Here is a 17,855-nt window from a genome sequence, read left to right as displayed (position 1 = left end):
TTCTGAGATGTGTGCAATCAGTCTTTCAAATGTCTTCATGTCCAGCAGTTACTGGGTTCCGCCCCTAGAGAGCAGCACCAATTCACAGTTGATCCATTCGCCTGATACTTCACGCTCCAGTCTCCAAAAGTGACTGGACTTACAGTCCCACAGGAACTACAGCTCTGCAGTCATTTGTACATCGAAACAGCGAATGTCAGCAGGATATTTGACCACAGGCTCAGCGCTGAGCCTGTGCCTAAGGGGTCAGCCCGGATCCAGTCTAAGTGAACTTTGACCTGGAGTTTGAATGATGCCCCGTCCTTCCCTCTCTTTGTTCACATGCCACCCCGTTTAAATATTTACCATTTTCAGATAGAACTCCTTCATTATTTCAGATATAACTCCTCCTTTACCTCGTTTGCTTTTGAGTTGTCATAGAGTCTTAGAGGTTTACAGCATGGAAACAGGCCCTTTGGCCCAACTTGTCCGTGCTGCCCAGTTTTTACCACATTTGGTCCATATCCCTCTATACCCATCTTACCCATGTAACTGTCTAAATACTTTTTAAAAGATAAAATTGTACCCGCCTCTGCTATTACCTCTGGCAGCTTGTTCCAGACACTCACCACCCTCTGAGTGAAAATATTGCCTCTCTGTACCCTTTTTTGTATCTCTCCCCTCACCTTAAACCTATGCCCTCTAGTTTTACACTCCCCTACCTTTGGGAAAAGATATTGACTATGTTGCTGATCTATGCCCCTCATTATTTTTGTGACCTCTGTAAGATCACCCCTCAGCCTCCTACGCTCCAGTCTATCCAGCCTCTCCTTATAACTCAAACCATTAAGCCCCAGTAGCATCCTAGTAAATCTTTTCTGCACTCTTTCTAGTTTAATAGTAGCCTTTCTATAATAGGGTGACCAGAACTGTACACAGTATTCCAAATGTGGCCTTACCAATCTCTTGTACAACTTCAACAAGATGTCCCAATTCCTGTATTCAATGTTCTGACCAATGAAACCAAGCATGCCGAATGCCTTCTTCACCTCTCTGTCAACCTGTGACTCCACTTTCAAGGAGGTTGAACCTGTAATCCTAGATCTCTTTGTTCTATAGCTCTCCCCAATGCCCTACCATGAACTGAGTAGGTCAACTCACCTGAACACAGGTTTTTGGATGCTGTCAAATGAGAGACCAAGAATGATAGAGAAGAGGAGAGAGCGAGGGCGAGGGAGAAGAGGAGAGAGCGAGGGCGAGGGAGAAGAGGAGAGAGCGAGGGCGAGGGAGAAGAGGAGAGAGCGAGGGCGAGGGAGAAGAGGAGAGAGCGAGGGCGAGGGAGAAGAGGAGAGAGCGAGGGCGAGGGAGAAGAGGAGAGAGCGAGGGCGAGGGAGAAGAGGAGAGAGCGAGGGCGAGGGAGAAGAGGAGAGAGCGAGGGCGAGGGAGAAGAGGAGAGGGCGAGGGAGAAGAGGAGAGAGCGAGGGCGAGGGAGAAGAGGAGAGAGCGAGGGCGAGGGAGAAGAGGAGAGAGCGAGGGCGAGGGAGAAGAGGAGAGAGCGAGGGCGAGGGAGAAGAGGAGAGAGCGAGGGCGAGGGAGAAGAGGAGAGAGCGAGGGCGAGGGAGAAGAGGAGAGAGCGAGGGCGAGGGAGAAGAGGAGAGAGCGAGGGCGAGGGAGAAGAGGAGAGAGCGAGGGCGAGGGAGAAGAGGAGAGGGCGAGGGAGAAGAGGAGAGAGCGAGGGCGAGGGAGAAGAGGAGAGAGCGAGGGCGAGGGAGAAGAGGAGAGAGCGAGGGCGAGGGAGAAGAGGAGAGAGCGAGGGCGAGGGAGAAGAGGAGAGAGCGAGGGCGAGGGAGAAGAGGAGAGAGCGAGGGCGAGGGAGAAGAGGAGAGAGCGAGGGCGAGGGAGAAGAGGAGAGAGCGAGGGCGAGGGAGAAGAGGAGAGAGCGAGGGCGAGGGAGAAGAGGAGAGAGCGAGGGCGAGGGAGAAGAGGAGAGGGCGAGGGCGAGGGAGAAGAGGAGAGGGCGAGAGAGAAGAGGAGAGGGCGAGAGAGAAGAGGAGAGGGCGAGAGAGAAGAGGAGAGGGCGAGAGAGAAGAGGAGAGGGCGAGGGAGAAGAGGAGAGGGCGAGGGAGAAGAGGAGAGAGCGAGGGCGAGGGAGAAGAGGAGAGAGCGAGGGCGAGGGAGGAGAGGCGAGGGCGAGGGAGAAGAGGAGAGGGCGAGGGCGAGGGAGAAGAGGAGAGGGCGAGGGAGAAGAGGAGAGGGCGAGGGAGAAGAGGAGAGGGCGAGGGAGAAGAGGGAGAAGAGGAGAGGGCGAGGGAGAAGAGGAGAGGGCGAGGGAGAAGAGGAGAGGGCGAGGGAGAAAAGGAGAGGGCGAGGGAGAAGAGGAGAGGGCGAGGGAGAAGAGGAGAGGGCGAGGGAGAGGGAGAAGAGGAGAGGGAGAGGAGAAGAGGAGAGGGCGAGGGCGAGGGAGAAGAGGAGAGAGCGAGGGCGAGGGAGAAGAGGAGAGAGCGAGGGCAAGGGAGAAGAGGAGAGGGAGAGGGCGAGGGAGAAGAGGAGAGGGAGAGGGCGAGGGAGAAGAGGAGAGGGCGAGGGAGAAGAGGAGAGGGCGAGGGAGAAGAGGAGAGGGCGAGGGAGAAGAGGAGAGGGCGAGGGAGAAGAGGAGAGGGCGAGGGAGAAGAGGAGAGGGCGAGGGAGAAGAGGAGAGGGCGAGGGAGAAGAGGAGAGGGCGAGGGAGAAGAGGAGAGGGCGAGGGAGAAGAGGAGAGGGCGAGGGAGAAGAGGAGAGGGCGAGGGAGAAGAGGAGAGGGCGAGGGAGAAGAGGAGAGGGCGAGGGAGAAGAGGAGAGGGCGAGGGAGAAGAGGAGAGGGCGAGGGAGAAGAGGGAGAAGAGGAGAGGGCGAGGGAGAAGAGGAGAGGGCGAGGGAGAAGAGGAGAGGGCGAGGGAGAAGAGGAGAGGGCGAGGGAGAAGAGGAGAGGGCGAGGGAGAAGAGGGAGAAGAGGAGAGGGCGAGGGAGAAGAGGAGAGGGCGAGGGAGAAGAGGAGAGGGCGAGGGAGAAGAGGAGAGGGCGAGGGAGAAGAGGAGAGGGCGAGGGAGAGGGAGGAGAGGGCGAGGGAGAGGGAGAAGAGGAGAGGGCGAGGGAGAGGGAGAAGAGGAGAGGGAGAGGGAGAAGAGGAGAGGGCGAGGGAGAGGGAGAAGAGGAGAGGGCGAGGGAGAAGAGGAGAGAGCGAGGGCGAGGGAGAAGAGGAGAGAGCGAGGGCGAGGGAGAAGAGGAGAGGGAGAGGGCGAGGGAGAAGAGGAGAGGGCGAGGGAGAAGAGGAGAGGGCGAGGGAGAAGAGGAGAGGGCGAGGGAGAAGAGGAGAGGGCGAGGGAGAAGAGGAGAGGGAGAGGGCGAGGGAGAAGAGGAGAGGAGAGGGAGAAGAGGAGAGGGCGAGGGAGAAGAGGAGAGAGCGAGGGCGAGGGAGAAGAGGAGAGGAGAGGGCGAGGGGGAAGAGGAGAGGAGAGGGCGAGGGAGAAGAGGAGAGGGGAGGGAGGAGAGGAGAGGGCGAGGGAGAGGGCGAGGGAGGAGAGGAGAGGGCGAGGGAGGAGAGGGCAAGGGAGAAGAGGAGAGGGCGAGGGAGAAGAGGAGAGAGCGAGGGAGAAGAGGAGAGAGCAAGGGTGTGATGAAGTGATTGAGGGTTTAAAGTGGTTAGCACACACCCAATGCTGATGCCCCATGTGTTGGTCGTGTGTGACATCCCTGTGCACTCTGACCTTCAGGCTGTCTGATGCCTGTATGAGAGTGTCAGTTCACAGTGAGTAGCTGGTGTACTTACCCTGGTGAGTAGATCATTCATCCTCTTCTGTTTTTGGGCGCTATGGGTGCTAATCCACCCCTGTAACCTGCAACGTCTCCCAGGCTGCCTGCGGCCTCCTGCTGCCATCTTGGGGAGACAGCACCTCCCACCTTTTCTGGATGGCCCATAGGAGAATCCCGGGAAGGCATCGCTGGACCGTGCGTCCGAGGGCTGCTTCCTTCTCCTCAACATTGTTGAGGATGCAGAATGCAGAGCTCCTGGCCGGCACTGAGTGAATGGTTGTCTGGGTGCCCAATAAATATGGTGCGCCATGAGATTCGCCAGGCTCTGTACTGCCCGGAGGAGAAGATGGTAAAACAGGGAAATGAGAATACTGGTCTGAATGTTTTTTCCCTTCTGGGTGATGAATAATGACTGGAATAGCGCAAGATCACATGTGTTCAGCTAACCTGCACCCCCAACCAACCACCAGTTGGACTCACTCCCACTTCTGCGCGTGCCGGCAATCTCAGGCTTCACAGGGGAAAATTCCACGCTTGGTGTGGAGAGGAATTCACAGGGAAGCCAATAGGAGGAGCTTTGCTTCCACCAGTAATGAATGGGCTCACTGCTCAGTAATACTGATAACATTCAAGTTTTCACCCCTGGCCAGCTGTAATACAATAAGCCGCTGATGTACACCGAGTAGTATTAGGTAATATTATATCAGTAGGTAGTTGTTCTACAGCCTGGTAATATTCAGTGACTGCAGCGTAACTCTCTCTGCTGTGCTATTAAAACAGACAGGTTGTGGCTGGAAATGGGCTTTCATGTTGATATATTTTGCTGCAAACAGTGGCCATTTCCCCCCCAGTTTTGACTGGTTCTGTTTCATTTGCCAACTCAGGAAATGCTGGAAAATCTCAGCATCTGTGGAGAGAGTTAACATTCTGACAAAATTCATTGATCTGAAACATGAACTCTTTGATTTGATTCATCATTGTCACTTGTATTCCGGGGAGGTAATGGCCTAGTGGTATTATCGCTGGACTATTAATCCAGAAACTCAGATAATGTTCTTGGGGACCTGGTTCAAATCCCACTACGGCAGATGGTGCAATTTGAATTCAATAAAAAATATCTGGAATGAATAGTCTACTGATGACCATGAAACCATTGTCGATTGTCGGAAAAACCATCTGGTTCACTAATGCCCTTTAGGGAAGGAAAGTTGCCGTCCTTACCTGGTCTGGCCTACACGTGACTCCAGAACCACAGCAATGTGGTTGACTCTCGGGCAACTAGGAATGGGCAATAAATGCTGGCCAGCCAGCGACGCCCATGTCCCATGAATGAATTGTGTTTGGATGCAGTGAAAAGTATTGTTTCTTGCGTGCTATACAGACAAAGCATACCGTTCATAGAGTACATAGGGGAGTGAGCATGTAGAGAAAGATCACGTAATGTCAGGTAGGAATTAAAGCATTGTTACAGAATTTAAAAGTTAGAGTTTTAAAAGCACAGAACGAAATTAAAAGATAGAATTTGAGGGAACGTTGGGCACAGTTCGCAAGAAGTTGCCTCGCTTTGGCGCCATCTTGAATTTCATTAATGTGTTTCTCTTTCTATTTCTTTCTCCACAGCTGCTGGCAGTCCTGAATACTTCCAGCATTTTCTGTTTTTATTTCTGATTTCCAGCAATATTATTTTTTGCGTTGCGAGGACAATATGCACAAAGTTAGTTATATATGAAGCCTATAGTCATATATGATACTTGGAGTATATGATTACATAGTACAATACGTCGTCGGACAGTCTGTAGAATAATGAAGTTACATAGGTTAATGTATCATTATACTATGATTGGATCAAGTCAAAAACTGTACAAAGCAAGTGATTTATTTTAATCTGCACGCAAACAGGGAATTAATCATGCCAGTCGGACAGATGGAGCTATTAGCTTTCCTTTTAAGTGCTCCTTCCCGTTGTAAAACTACCATTGGCACTGACCTCTGTTTTGCAGTTGACACTGTAAGATATGAGTTTCCCCTGCTCCCCCTGGCATTGCGGTGTGTCATGGTGAGATGTGGTCTCTACAGGTACTCAATGGCAACTAGAAACAGACCCACAGAGAGTGCAACCCGCCATCTGTTCTGGCCCACAGTTTGCATGGCATGCACTTGGCTGGATAGACCTGCTCAATCATTTGTCGGTTGCTATGGTGCTGTGGCCTGAGCCCAGAAATGTAGATGGAATGGAGTCACTGCAGTTAAAACCCTCAACATTTTCAGGAGTATAGTTGCAGCTATTGACAAGCTAAGGGTAAGATGATCATTACCTGTCGCAATATATTGACATAAAAAATGTGTTGTGTTTGTAAGACTAGGAAAAGGGATATGAATAGAAGCAACTTTTGGATAAAACTTGCCAATCACTAGTTAGCAATCAAATTTTATTGATATTCCACAATTCAAGGGGTGTGGGTGAGAGAGAAAAGAGCGGGATACTTACATTGCCACGTACTCCTTCCGTTAAAGACACGATAAGATCACTGTCAACATCTGGGGTTGGTGGGAGGTGAACTCAACTAGCTATATAAGTACTGTGGATGCAAGTCAAAGCTAGGAATCTTGTGCAGAGTAACTCACCTCCTGACTCCCTAAAGCCTGTCCACCATCTACAAGGCACAAGTTCGGAGATGGAATACTTGTCCACTTGTCTGAATGAGTGCAGCTCCAACAACACTCAAGAAGCTCAACACCATCCAAGGACAAAGCAGCCCACCTTATTGGCATCCCATCCACAAACATCCACTCTTACCACCACCGACACAGTAGCAGCAGTGTGTACTATCTACAAGATGCACTGCAGGAACTCACCAAGTTCCTTTGACAGCACCTACCAAATCCATGATTACTATCATCTAGAAGGACAAAGGGAGGAAGATGCTTGGGAACACCACCAACTGGACATTCTCCTTCAGGCCATTCACCATCCTGACTTGGAAATATATCGCCGTTCCTTCGCTGTCATTGGGTCAAAATCGTGGAACACCTTCCCTAACAGCGCTGTGGGTATACCTACACCATATGGACTGCAGCAGTTCAAGACTGTCACCATCACCTTCTCGAGGACAATTGGGGATGACCAATAAATGCTAGTCTAGCCACATCCCTATGAGTGATCAGTGGGAAGCACTCTTGCCTCTGGGTCAGAAGGTTGTGTTCTTAGTTCCCACACCAAAGACTTGGGTGGAAAAATCTAAGCTGATTTTGGTGTAAAACGGAGGTGTTGCCTTTCAGATGAAACATTAAAGCAAGTCCCCATCAGTCATTTTGTGGATGGAAAGGAATCCATTGTGCTATTTGGAAGGGGAGTTATCCCCAGGTATATCTTGGTCAATATTTATCCCTCAACCAATCCCATCAAAACAGATTACTTGGCCATTATCACATTGCTATTTTTAGGACCTTGTGCTGCCAGAATTAGTCGCTGTGTTTCCTACGTTATAGCAATGACTACACTTCAAAAGTAGTTATTGGCTATAAAGAGCTTGGGTACATCCTGAGGTTGAAATGTGATCACTATAGATAGCTAATGTCATGAGGTAATGGAATCAAAATATAACAACTTTTCTTTGTATAGCATTCTTAGTGTAATAAAATTTCCCAAGGCCATTCGAAGTTCAGGTATCCCTCGTTCAAAGCATGTTCTAATAGTTTGTTTTCACATTAATATGGTTGATAATTTAGGAATGTTCCTCACTGCCTCGCACGGTACTGGACATGTTCAGCTTTTTAAAAAAACAAACTGCCTACTTCCCTGAACGGGCCTGGTGGCCTACCCCTGCTTCTATTCGACCCGCCTGTTCGCTGCTTCCCTCCCGCCGACCCTCTCATTCACCACCTCTCCCACCCTCATGTTGGCTGCTTCCCTCCCAATTGCTAACCCTCCTGTTCGCCCCTCCCTCCTCCCGTTCACCGACTCTCCCACTCACTGCCTCCATCCCCAACACTCTCACCCAAAATTTCCCCACTCTCTGTCCCGTGCTCCCTCTCATTGTGACACGGTGGCACAGTGGTTAGCAGTGCTGCCTCACAGTGCCAGGGACCCTGGTTTGATTCCCAGCTTGGGTCACTGTTTGTGTCGAGTTTGCACATTCTCCCCGTGTCTGCATGGGTTTCCTCCAGGTGCTCCGGTTTCCTCCCACAGTCCGAAAGACGTGCTGGTTAGGTGCATTTTCCATGCTAAATTCTCCCTCAGTGTACCCGAACAGATGCCAGAGTGTGACGACTAAGGGATTTTTACAGTAACTTCATTGCAGTGTTAATGTAAGCCGAGTTGTGACAAATAAATAAAAACTTTAAAAACTCATAGCCTTTGCTCACGGCAAGGATTCAGGAGAGGATGGTGATAGCCAAAGAGCCATAAGAGTTGTACAGTGGAAATAAGGCCCTTTGGCCCATCGAGTCTGTGCTGACAATAGCTACCACTAAAGCCAGACGGAGACTGGAGGGAAGTTATAAGCTGGAAAGTGAGGGATGGAAGTGATGAGCTGCAGGGTCAAAATAGAAGCAGCGAGTTGGGAAAGGCAGTGAGTGGGCAGGTGACTGAGCCCGAGGATCAGCAAATGGGGGGAGAGGGGGATACAGGAGAGGTGGTGAGGTGGAGACTCAGAAGAGGTGGCCCAGAAGAACTGGGGAGGGAGGCGGTGTGTGGGAGAGGTGGTGAGCTGGAGATGGGGAATGGCAAAGAGGAGCTGAGTTAAAGAATTGGTTCTGTAAGTTATTAAGAGTCACTTAGGAAGAGTTGGTGAGAGGATTTTTGAGTTGATTAGGTTAAAGGTAAGCAGTCGGTTTTTCATGTGAATTTATAGGTCAGGAACCCATCATTATGACATGTTTTCTTGTGGAGAGGTGATTTTTGTTCAGCCCTCTGTCTTTTAGAAACACATTAAGGTTGCTACACAAGGGATAAACGTATTATAAAACAAAATGTGACACCGCGTCACGTAAGGAAATATTAGATCAGATCAGAAGCTTGGTCAAAGAGTTAGGTTTTCAAGGAGTGTCTTAAAGGTAGGAAAGTGAGGTAGATTTGGGGAGAAGGGTAAGGTGGGAATTTCAGATCCGAGGAAAGTCAGTGCTCTTTGTCAATCATAGAATCCCTACAGTGCAGAAGGAGGTCATTTGGCCCATCGAGTCTGCACCGACTCTCCGACAGTGCATCTTTCCCAGGCCCTATCCCCGTAATCTCATGCAGTTACCCCACTAATCCTACACATCTTGGGACAGTAAAGGGGCAATTTAGCATGGCCAATCCACTTAACCTGAACATCTTTGGAGTGTAGGAGGAAATTGGAGCACCTGGAGGAAACCCACGGGGAGAAGGTGCAAACTCCACACAGGCAGTCACCCAAAGTTGGAATTGAATCTGGGTCCCTGGCACTGAGAGGCAGCAGTGCTAACCACTGTGCCACCGTGCCGTCCAGTGGAAAAGTCAATTTCATTTTGCAATGATTAATACTTATCATCATTACTCCAGGATGTTATAGATTTTCACTCACCCTTGGGTAATTTGAAAAATGAAATTATTCTTTGATATTTAACCTGCTGTCAACAATATATTGTTGTGTTGACACCCTGCATGTCAGAGAGCAACAGTGCTGAGGAAGTGACATAATGTCGATTGGGTCTCTGCATTTTAACGGGAGGACCAAGCTGAAAAGGTAGCCTGGATTGGTAAGAAAATGCCATTGTCTACTCCTGTCCTGTGTTCCTACCTTCTCTGTCTCATTGGCAGGTGACAGCAGAAAGGTGATGAAGACTTTCTGTTCTCCAAAGATCCAGCATCACACCTTCGGGCTCAGACTAGTGGATGCTCTCCCACCTCCCCCACCTCTCCCTCTAGCGGAACGTGGACAAGTCTGGGGCACAACGGAAGGGTAAGGACTGTTCTACATTACTAAGAAAAATGGGGGAAGATATTCATCCAAGGGGTGTGTGTCCATGTCTAATTGCCCATGAACTGAGTGGCTTACTAGGCCATTTCAGAGTCAACCACATTACTGTGGATCTGGAGTCACATGTAGGCCAGACCAGATAAGAATGGCAGATTTTCCTCCATCAACAGTGGTTTCATAGTTATCATTAGATTTTTAATTCCAGCTTTTCACTGAATTCAAATTTTACCACCTGTCATGATAGGATTCGAACCCAGGTCCCAGAGCATTACCCTATGCCGACTAGTCTAGTGACAATACCACTATGGCACTGCTTCCTCTAATTGTTCAACACCATTTATTCACATGCTAACCAAGTCACTCATGATTAAAGCTTATTTATTGGTCACAAGTAGGCTTACATTACCACTGCAATGAGGTCACTGTGAAAATCCCCTAATCGCCACACTCTGGTGCCTGTTTGGGTACACTGAGGAAGAATTTAGCATGGCCAATGCACCTAACCAGCACTTTTTTGGACTGTGGGAGGAAACTGGAGCGCCCGGAGGAAACCCACACAGACACGGGGAGAATGAGCAGACTCCTCTCAGATGGTGACCTAAGCTAGGAATCGAACCCAGGTTCCTGGTGCTGTGAGGCAGCAGTGCTAACCACTTTGCCACCCATAAAGCAAGGTTCCACCAAGATATTGTCGTGCCTTTATCACAAGCAGCTGATATTTCTTCTTGTACACTTTCTCCTACATTGTACTTACTGTTCGGGGCCTGTAGAGCACCCCCACTAGTGATAAAAGCAAATTACTGCGGATGCTGGAATCTGAAACCCCCACTAGTCACTTCTTTCCCCTTCTCTTCCTCATCTCCACTCAAATCAATTCGACATCTTGATCTCCTGAACCATTAACTATTGCTAAATGTCAGCCTTGATTAACAGTGCTACCCCTCCACCTTTACCAAGCTTCATAATCTTCTTGAATGTCAGATACCCCTCAATATTCAGGACCCAAACTTTGTCATGCTGCAGCCATGTCTCTGTAATGACTATCAGATCATATTTCGTTACTTCAATGTGTGCTATCAATTGGTTTACTTTATAATGAATGCTACCTGCATTCCGATACAGAACCTTTAGTTTTGTCATTTTGTTATCTTTGTAACATTTAGTCTTGATTCTTTGTGTATTCTTAGTTTTTTTTCTCTCTGTCCTTTCCTGCTATTTTCTGATCCACAGTTCCCATAACACTATTTTACTCTCTAACCTTGTCTCTCTTGGATATACCATACCTTTCCACATTTGATCCCTTATCCCCACTAGTTTAAAACCCTCTCTACTTCCCTTGTTATGTGGTTCAGGAAAACACTGTTCCCAGCACGGTTCAGGTGTAGACCCTCTCAGCGGTACAGCCCTCACTTTCCCCAGTACTGGTGCAGTTCCCCACAAGCCAGAACCCACTTCTCCCATGCCAGTCTTTGAGCTATGTATTCGTCTCTCTAATTTTATGTACCCTATGCCAATTTGCGCACGGCTCGGTTAATAATCCATGGATTAGAACCTTTGTGGTTCTGCTTTTCAATTTAGTGCTTAACTCCTCAGGTTCTCTACGCAGGACCTCTTTGCTAGTTCTGCCTGTGTCTTTGGTACCTGCACGAACCACCACAACTGGATTCCCCTCCTGGCAGGCAGCTCAGCTGTCTGGACTCTTGCTCTTTACTGCAGAGAACAGTATCGATCCTTATCACTATACCCGCCCCTACTACCACTATGTTCCTTTTTGCTCCGCCTACTTGAATGGCTTCCTCTACCAAGGTGCCAATGTCAGTTTGCTCATCCACCCTGCAGCCTCTGCTTTCACCCAAACAAGCTGTGAAAACTTCAAACCTATTGGACAATTGCCGAGGCTCATCCTTCTGCATTCCCGTCCTCTGGCTCCCCTTACCTGCCTCACTCGCAGTCACACTCTCCTATTCTTTTTTTAAAAGTTCATTCATGGAACATGGGCATAACTGGCTGGGCCAGAATTCATTGCCCATCCCTGGTCACCCTTGAACTGAGTGGCTTGCTAGGCCATTTCAAAGGGGAGTTAAGAGTCAACCACATAGCTGTGGCTCTGGAGTCACATGTCAGCCACACCAGGTAAGGACGGCAGATTTCCTTCCTTAAAGGACAGTAGTGGACCAGATGGGTTTTTCCGACAATTGACAATGGTTTCATGGTCGTCAGTAGATTGTTAATTCCAGGTTTTTTTTATTGAATTCAAATTGCACCATCTGCCGTGGTGGGATTTGAACCTGGATCCCTGCAACATTAGCTAAGGTTCTGGATTAATAGTCTAGCGATGATACCACTAGGCCATTGCCTCCCCTTGAACACTGACAAAATCAGAAGACCCTATCCTAAGTGGTGTGACTGCCTCCTGGTACAAAAGACCAAAGTAACTTTACCCCTCCCTGATTCAGTGTCTGCAGCTCAGCCTCCAGCTCAGTGAGTCTGAACTGAACATCCTGAAACCACAGACATTTACTGCAGACGTGTTTGCCTTGGATCACACTGTCATTCAGAAGTTCCCACATACAGCAGCATTGGCACATCACCTGTACCGCCATCCTTAGTATGTTTTAAGCTATTTACTTAAATTATTCACTTATTTATGTTGCTTTTTTAAATAAGTTTTATTAATTTTGCCACCAATTTGTGTACTCTTTATAATCTTAATGATAGAATAGAACTTACCCACTTACCAGATATTCACCAGTGAGCCCCCTTCCCTGTCGTAGAGAACCAATTCCTACAAGGTGCGAAAGATAGAAAAAGGAAACATATACCTCCTTCCCCCTTCACCAAACTCCCCCACTCACCAAACTCCCCCCTTCACCGAACTCCCCCACTCACCAAACTCCCCCACTCACCGAACTCCCCCACTCACCGAACTCCCCCCTTCACCGAACTCCCCCCTTCACCGAACTCCCCCCTTCACCGAACTCCCCCCTTCACCGAACTCCCCCCTTCACCGAACTCCCCCCTTCACCGAACTCCCCCCTTCACCGAACTCCCCCCTTCACCGAACTCCCCCCTTCACCGAACTCCCCCCTTCACCGAACTCCCCCCTTCACCGAACTCCCCCCTTCACCGAACTCCCCCCTTCACCGAACTCCCCCCTTCACCGAACTCCCCCCTTCACCGAACTCCCCCCTTCACCGAACTCCCCCCTTCACCGAACTCCCCCACTCACCGAACTCCCCCACTCACCGAACTCCCCCACTCACCGAACTCCCCCACTCACCGAACTCCCCCACTCACCGAACTCCCCCACTCACCGAACTCCCCCACTCACCGAACTCCCCCACTCACCGAACTCCCCCACTCACCGAACTCCCCCACTCACCGAACTCCCCCACTCACCGAACTCCCCCACTCACCGAACTCCCCCACTCACCGAACTCCCCCACTCACCGAACTCCCCCACTCACCGAACTCCCCCACTCACCGAACTCCCCCACTCACCGAACTCCCCCACTCACCGAACTCCCCCACTCACCGAACTCCCCCACTCACCGAACTCCCCCACTCACCGAACTCCCCCACTCACCGAACTCCCCCACTCACCGAACTCCCCCACTCACCGAACTCCCCCACTCACCGAACTCCCCCACTCACCGAACTCCCCCACTCACCGAACTCCCCCACTCACCGAACTCCCCCACTCACCGAACTCCCCCACTCACCGAACTCCCCCACTCACCGAACTCCCCCACTCACCGAACTCCCCCACTCACCGAACTCCCCCACTCACCGAACTCCCCCACTCACCGAACTCCCCCACTCACCGAACTCCCCCACTCACCGAACTCCCCCACTCACCGAACTCCCCCACTCACCGAACTCCCCCACTCACCGAACTCCCCCACTCACCGAACTCCCCCACTCACCGAACTCCCCCACTCACCGAACTCCCCCACTCACCGAACTCCCCCACTCACCGAACTCCCCCACTCACCGAACTCCCCCACTCACCGAACTCCCCCACTCACCGAACTCCCCCACTCACCGAACTCCCCCACTCACCGAACTCCCCCACTCACCGAACTCCCCCACTCACCGAACTCCCCCACTCACCGAACTCCCCCACTCACCGAACTCCCCCACTCACCGAACTCCCCCACTCACCGAACTCCCCCCTTCACCGAACTCCAAGTCTGCACAGTGGTCAGCACTGCTGCCTCAGTGCCAGGGTTTGATTCCCAGCTTGGGTCACTGTCTGTGCCGAGTTTGCACATTCTCCCGGTGTCTGTGTGGGTTTCCTCCGGGTGCTCCGGTTTCCTCCCACATTCTGAAAGACGTGCTGGTTAGGTGCATTGACCGGAACAGGCGCCGGAGTGTGGCGACGAGGGGAATTTCACAGTAACTTCATTGCAGTGTTAATGTAAGCCTCATTTGTGACTAATAAATAAATAAATTTTAACTAGTATCGGGGATTAACAGGGTAAATATGTGGGGTTATGGGAATCGGGTCTGGGTGGGATTGTGCTGAGTGCAGACTCAATGGGCCAAATGACCTCTTTCTGCACTGTAGGGATTCTATGAAGATGCTTAAAGGAAGAGAGAAAGAGATTCAGCGAGGTTTAGGGAGCCCTAATGCTGTTCCTGAGGATTATAGGCAAACATTTTCTTCAGGAAGTTATGGGAAGCAAAAGGCTCACTTGTGTTTGTGTTTTCTTGCAGGCCAAGCAAATCTAATAAGCTTTCTGACTCGAGCACCATCACACCAGGAACAACAAGGATGGAAAGCTGCTCTCCTCTGGAAGATGACGAGATGTCCTATCAGACCACATGCTACAGCCGCCTGTCCACTGCCACCCTCTCACTGTCAGCAAATGATGACCCTGAAAATGGCTGCCAACCACAGCAAGTGGCTCAGTACCTGGAGCTGACAGACGAGGGTAACATAAGGTTTGAGGAGGATCTTCCTAAAGTTCTCTGTTCCTTTCCATCAGTGCATCTCTGTCAAAGAGATGTCTTGGTGGTGGAGAGTGGGGTGAGGTGGGCATGGGGACGGGTTTGAGGGGGTTTGGTGGTGGCTGTGGGGAGAGTGACCTAACTGAGGTCTTGAAAATGATAAGGTGGATGTAGAGAAAATAGGGCTCCTATAGGGCGGCACAGTGGTTAGCACTGCTGCCTCACAGCACCAGGCACCCGGGTTCAATTCCGACTTCGGGTCACTGTCAGTGTGGAGTTTGCACATTCTCCCTGTGTCTGCGTGGGTTTCCTCCGGGTGCTCTGGTTTCCTCCCACAGTCCAAAGATGTGCGGATTAGGTTGATTGGTCATGCTAAATTGACCCTAGTATCAGGGAGATTAGCAAGATAAATATGTAGGATTACGGGAGTAGTGCCTGGGTGAGATTGTGGTCGGTGCAGACTTGATGGGCCGAATGGCCGCCTTTTACACTGCAGGGATTCTATAAAAAAATATATAAATATTGGGTTAAGTCAAAAACTCAGGTTCATGAATATAAGACAGATCTGAATAAATGCTGCAGAGAACTCAGGAGAAACCTAAGGAGTGTTCAGAATGTGGGATAATTGAGGTGAATAACATTGCTGCATTTATGGAGGAGTTACATTAACACATGGGGAAGAATAAGCTAAATTAGGGCCTCGAGGAGGCTCAATGAACCAGAAACACTAACACCAACCAATTGGACCAAGTGACTCATTTCAATGCTATGCGGGAACGTAAGAAACAGGAGCAATAGTGAATCATGTGATCACTTGAGTCTGCTCTGCCTTTCAGTTTTATCCTGACTAATCTTTGTGTCAACTCCACTTTGTGATATATCCCATATAATGTCAGCAACAACATGATGATTACCGCTCCTTCTCTTGGGTTACTGAACTTAGCTGGCTACCTTTGTATTTACACTAAAATCAAAGAATTCAAATTTCTTTCCTGCAACACAAAATATCGAGTTACCACCTTTCATAATCTCAATCAAGTCATCCCGAAGCAATTTACAGGCCATATGTACTTTCTCTCGTCTCTTCACTGTGGTAATGAAGGGAAATGCACAGAAACCTCCCCCGAACAGCAATGTTTGTCACTGGCAAAAAAAAAAGATACTTTCTTCCCAAACCGTTGAACAATGCCAGTATCGATTTCAGCGCCAATACAAAGCCAGGCACATAGGCCGTACATCCCAATGATTGGCTGATTGAATCAAATGGCAGATTCCTTCGGCTGCCTTTAATAGGCTGAGTACAGATCGTACTCAATCAACTGAAATGTATAAGCCCAAAATAAAAAGTCTACTGTTAGATGTTATTCTGTGATTGGGCAGTACTTGATGGGCAATCCTGAGTGCGCTAATAGCTACACTAACAACCAATTTAAGACAAGTGGCGTTCATATCATGGCTCATTTACACTCGCTAGAAGTGACATACATTTGTACACAGGGACCCATCAAAAGAAAAGCAAACAAAAGAAATATGTTCAAGCTTTTCACCTTTTTTTTGTGAATTACCCAAGATTAAAATTGTAACAAATTTTGGTAATGTTGGTATTCTGCATCGTGCCTGAATTATTTGATACGGAAAGGGAATTTGTAAATTTTTAGTGAATTGCTTTTTAGAAAAAATTAGCATCGACTAAATTACATATTTAGCAACAAAGAACTTTTTGCACAAATAGAATAAATCAAAAGCTGGGGCAGGCAGTGTCATGATATTAGAAAGATTGTGGTATTGGACTCTAATAATAGAGATAATACGGTGCACTCTTGTACTTTATTGGGTTACCCACCCCAGTTTGATGACATGATCTAATTGCACAGAAGAACAAACTCGAGGGGCTGAATGGCCTACTTCTGTTCTTGTGTTACAGTCGGGTCTAGGGAAGGGCAAAGCCAGCTAGTTCTTTGTTCTGTTCAGCTCGCTAGGTCCGAAGATCCAGAATTCCCTCCCTAAACCTCTCCACCTCTCTCTCCCTTCAAGATATTTGTTAAAAACTACCTCTTGGGCCAAGTCTTTGGTCATCTGTCCTTGTGTGGTTCGCTGTCAAATCCCACCCGAGGTCAACAGACCTTTCTATGGTCCACCCCTTGCCCACTCCGATTCCTGTGATGGGCGGGATGGTAAAATTTGCCCCTTAGAGTTGGGTACACTCTCAATCACAGAGATTGATGGGCAATTGCTGAAGGATAGAACTGGAGCTAATCTTCACATGTTTTTATATTTATTTACAGGGTTGCACATTGCAAGTAAATACTTCCTAACCCAAACATCTGAGTTTTAATCTATGTCAATTTATAGGGACACAAGTGTGACTCTACATACAACCAGACAGATTTAACACACGCAACTCTCAACAAGCCAAGTACAATTGCTTCTGGTGAAGGAATAAATTATTTTCTTCAGCTGTCCTTTCCTCAGGGAACCATTTTTGAATTAGTCCTTCCAACAAACTGACTATCCCAGCATGCCTTTGGTATGTCTCTGTAGAGATCTGTTTAATATTTAATAATCAATTGATATTATTTTTCCACATTACAACAGGACTACACTCCGAAAAGTACTAAAACACTTCGAAACATCTGATGGCCACTGTAGGATCCATTCATTCCTTCAGAATAGACGTAGGCACAGCTGTTCTGAAGTGAAACTTCTTTATTAAGCATCATTTAAAAGCATTTACAGAAAGCGAAGTAAGAATTACTTAGAGAGAGAGAAAAACAGAGAAAACAGCAAAAGCCAACCAGTATTGTGCTGGTCAAAAAACTCAAAACATAGGGTCCAATTTTACCATTGCGTTGAGCCCGTTTTCGGGTGTGAAAACTTGGTAAAGTCGGGTGTGAAGCGAATAGTGCGATCCGCACCCACGTCCACACACATTCCCACTTTACCAAGGCCCGAAAATGGGTGCGACGTCTTTTAAATGCATTTAAATTGACTTAACGAGATGGATGCCCAATCTTACCTGCATTTCCCACTTTACCATCGCATTCGCCTATCCAGATTCGGCGCGAAACAGACTTGCTCGGCAAAGGTCTGTTTCGGGCGCTCCAGCTTCTGAAGAGGTAAGTTTAGAACTTCCAGCGGCTCCTTGACTCAGATCAGTGGTGGGAGGAGGAGGGAGGCAGGTCAGATCATTCTCTG

The 17,855-nt window shown here is 48.9% G+C and overlaps 1 protein-coding gene across 1 annotated transcript in view; it reads left to right on the top strand.

Annotated features, from left to right (window-relative positions):
• Positions 1-17,855, top strand: part of robo4 (roundabout, axon guidance receptor, homolog 4 (Drosophila)) — a 138,997-nt gene that overhangs the window by 99,938 nt on the left and 21,204 nt on the right. The window contains exons 16-17 of the mRNA XM_078198846.1: positions 9,548-9,689; positions 14,427-14,654. Coding sequence (XP_078054972.1) covers positions 9,548-9,689; positions 14,427-14,654 — 370 coding nt within the window. The remainder of the gene's footprint in view (positions 1-9,547; positions 9,690-14,426; positions 14,655-17,855) is intronic.

Source organism: Mustelus asterias, chromosome 27 (genome assembly GCF_964213995.1).
Source record: "Mustelus asterias chromosome 27, sMusAst1.hap1.1, whole genome shotgun sequence".
NCBI lineage: Eukaryota > Metazoa > Chordata > Chondrichthyes > Carcharhiniformes > Triakidae > Mustelus > Mustelus asterias.
This window is presented reverse-complemented; position numbering and strand designations above follow the sequence as displayed.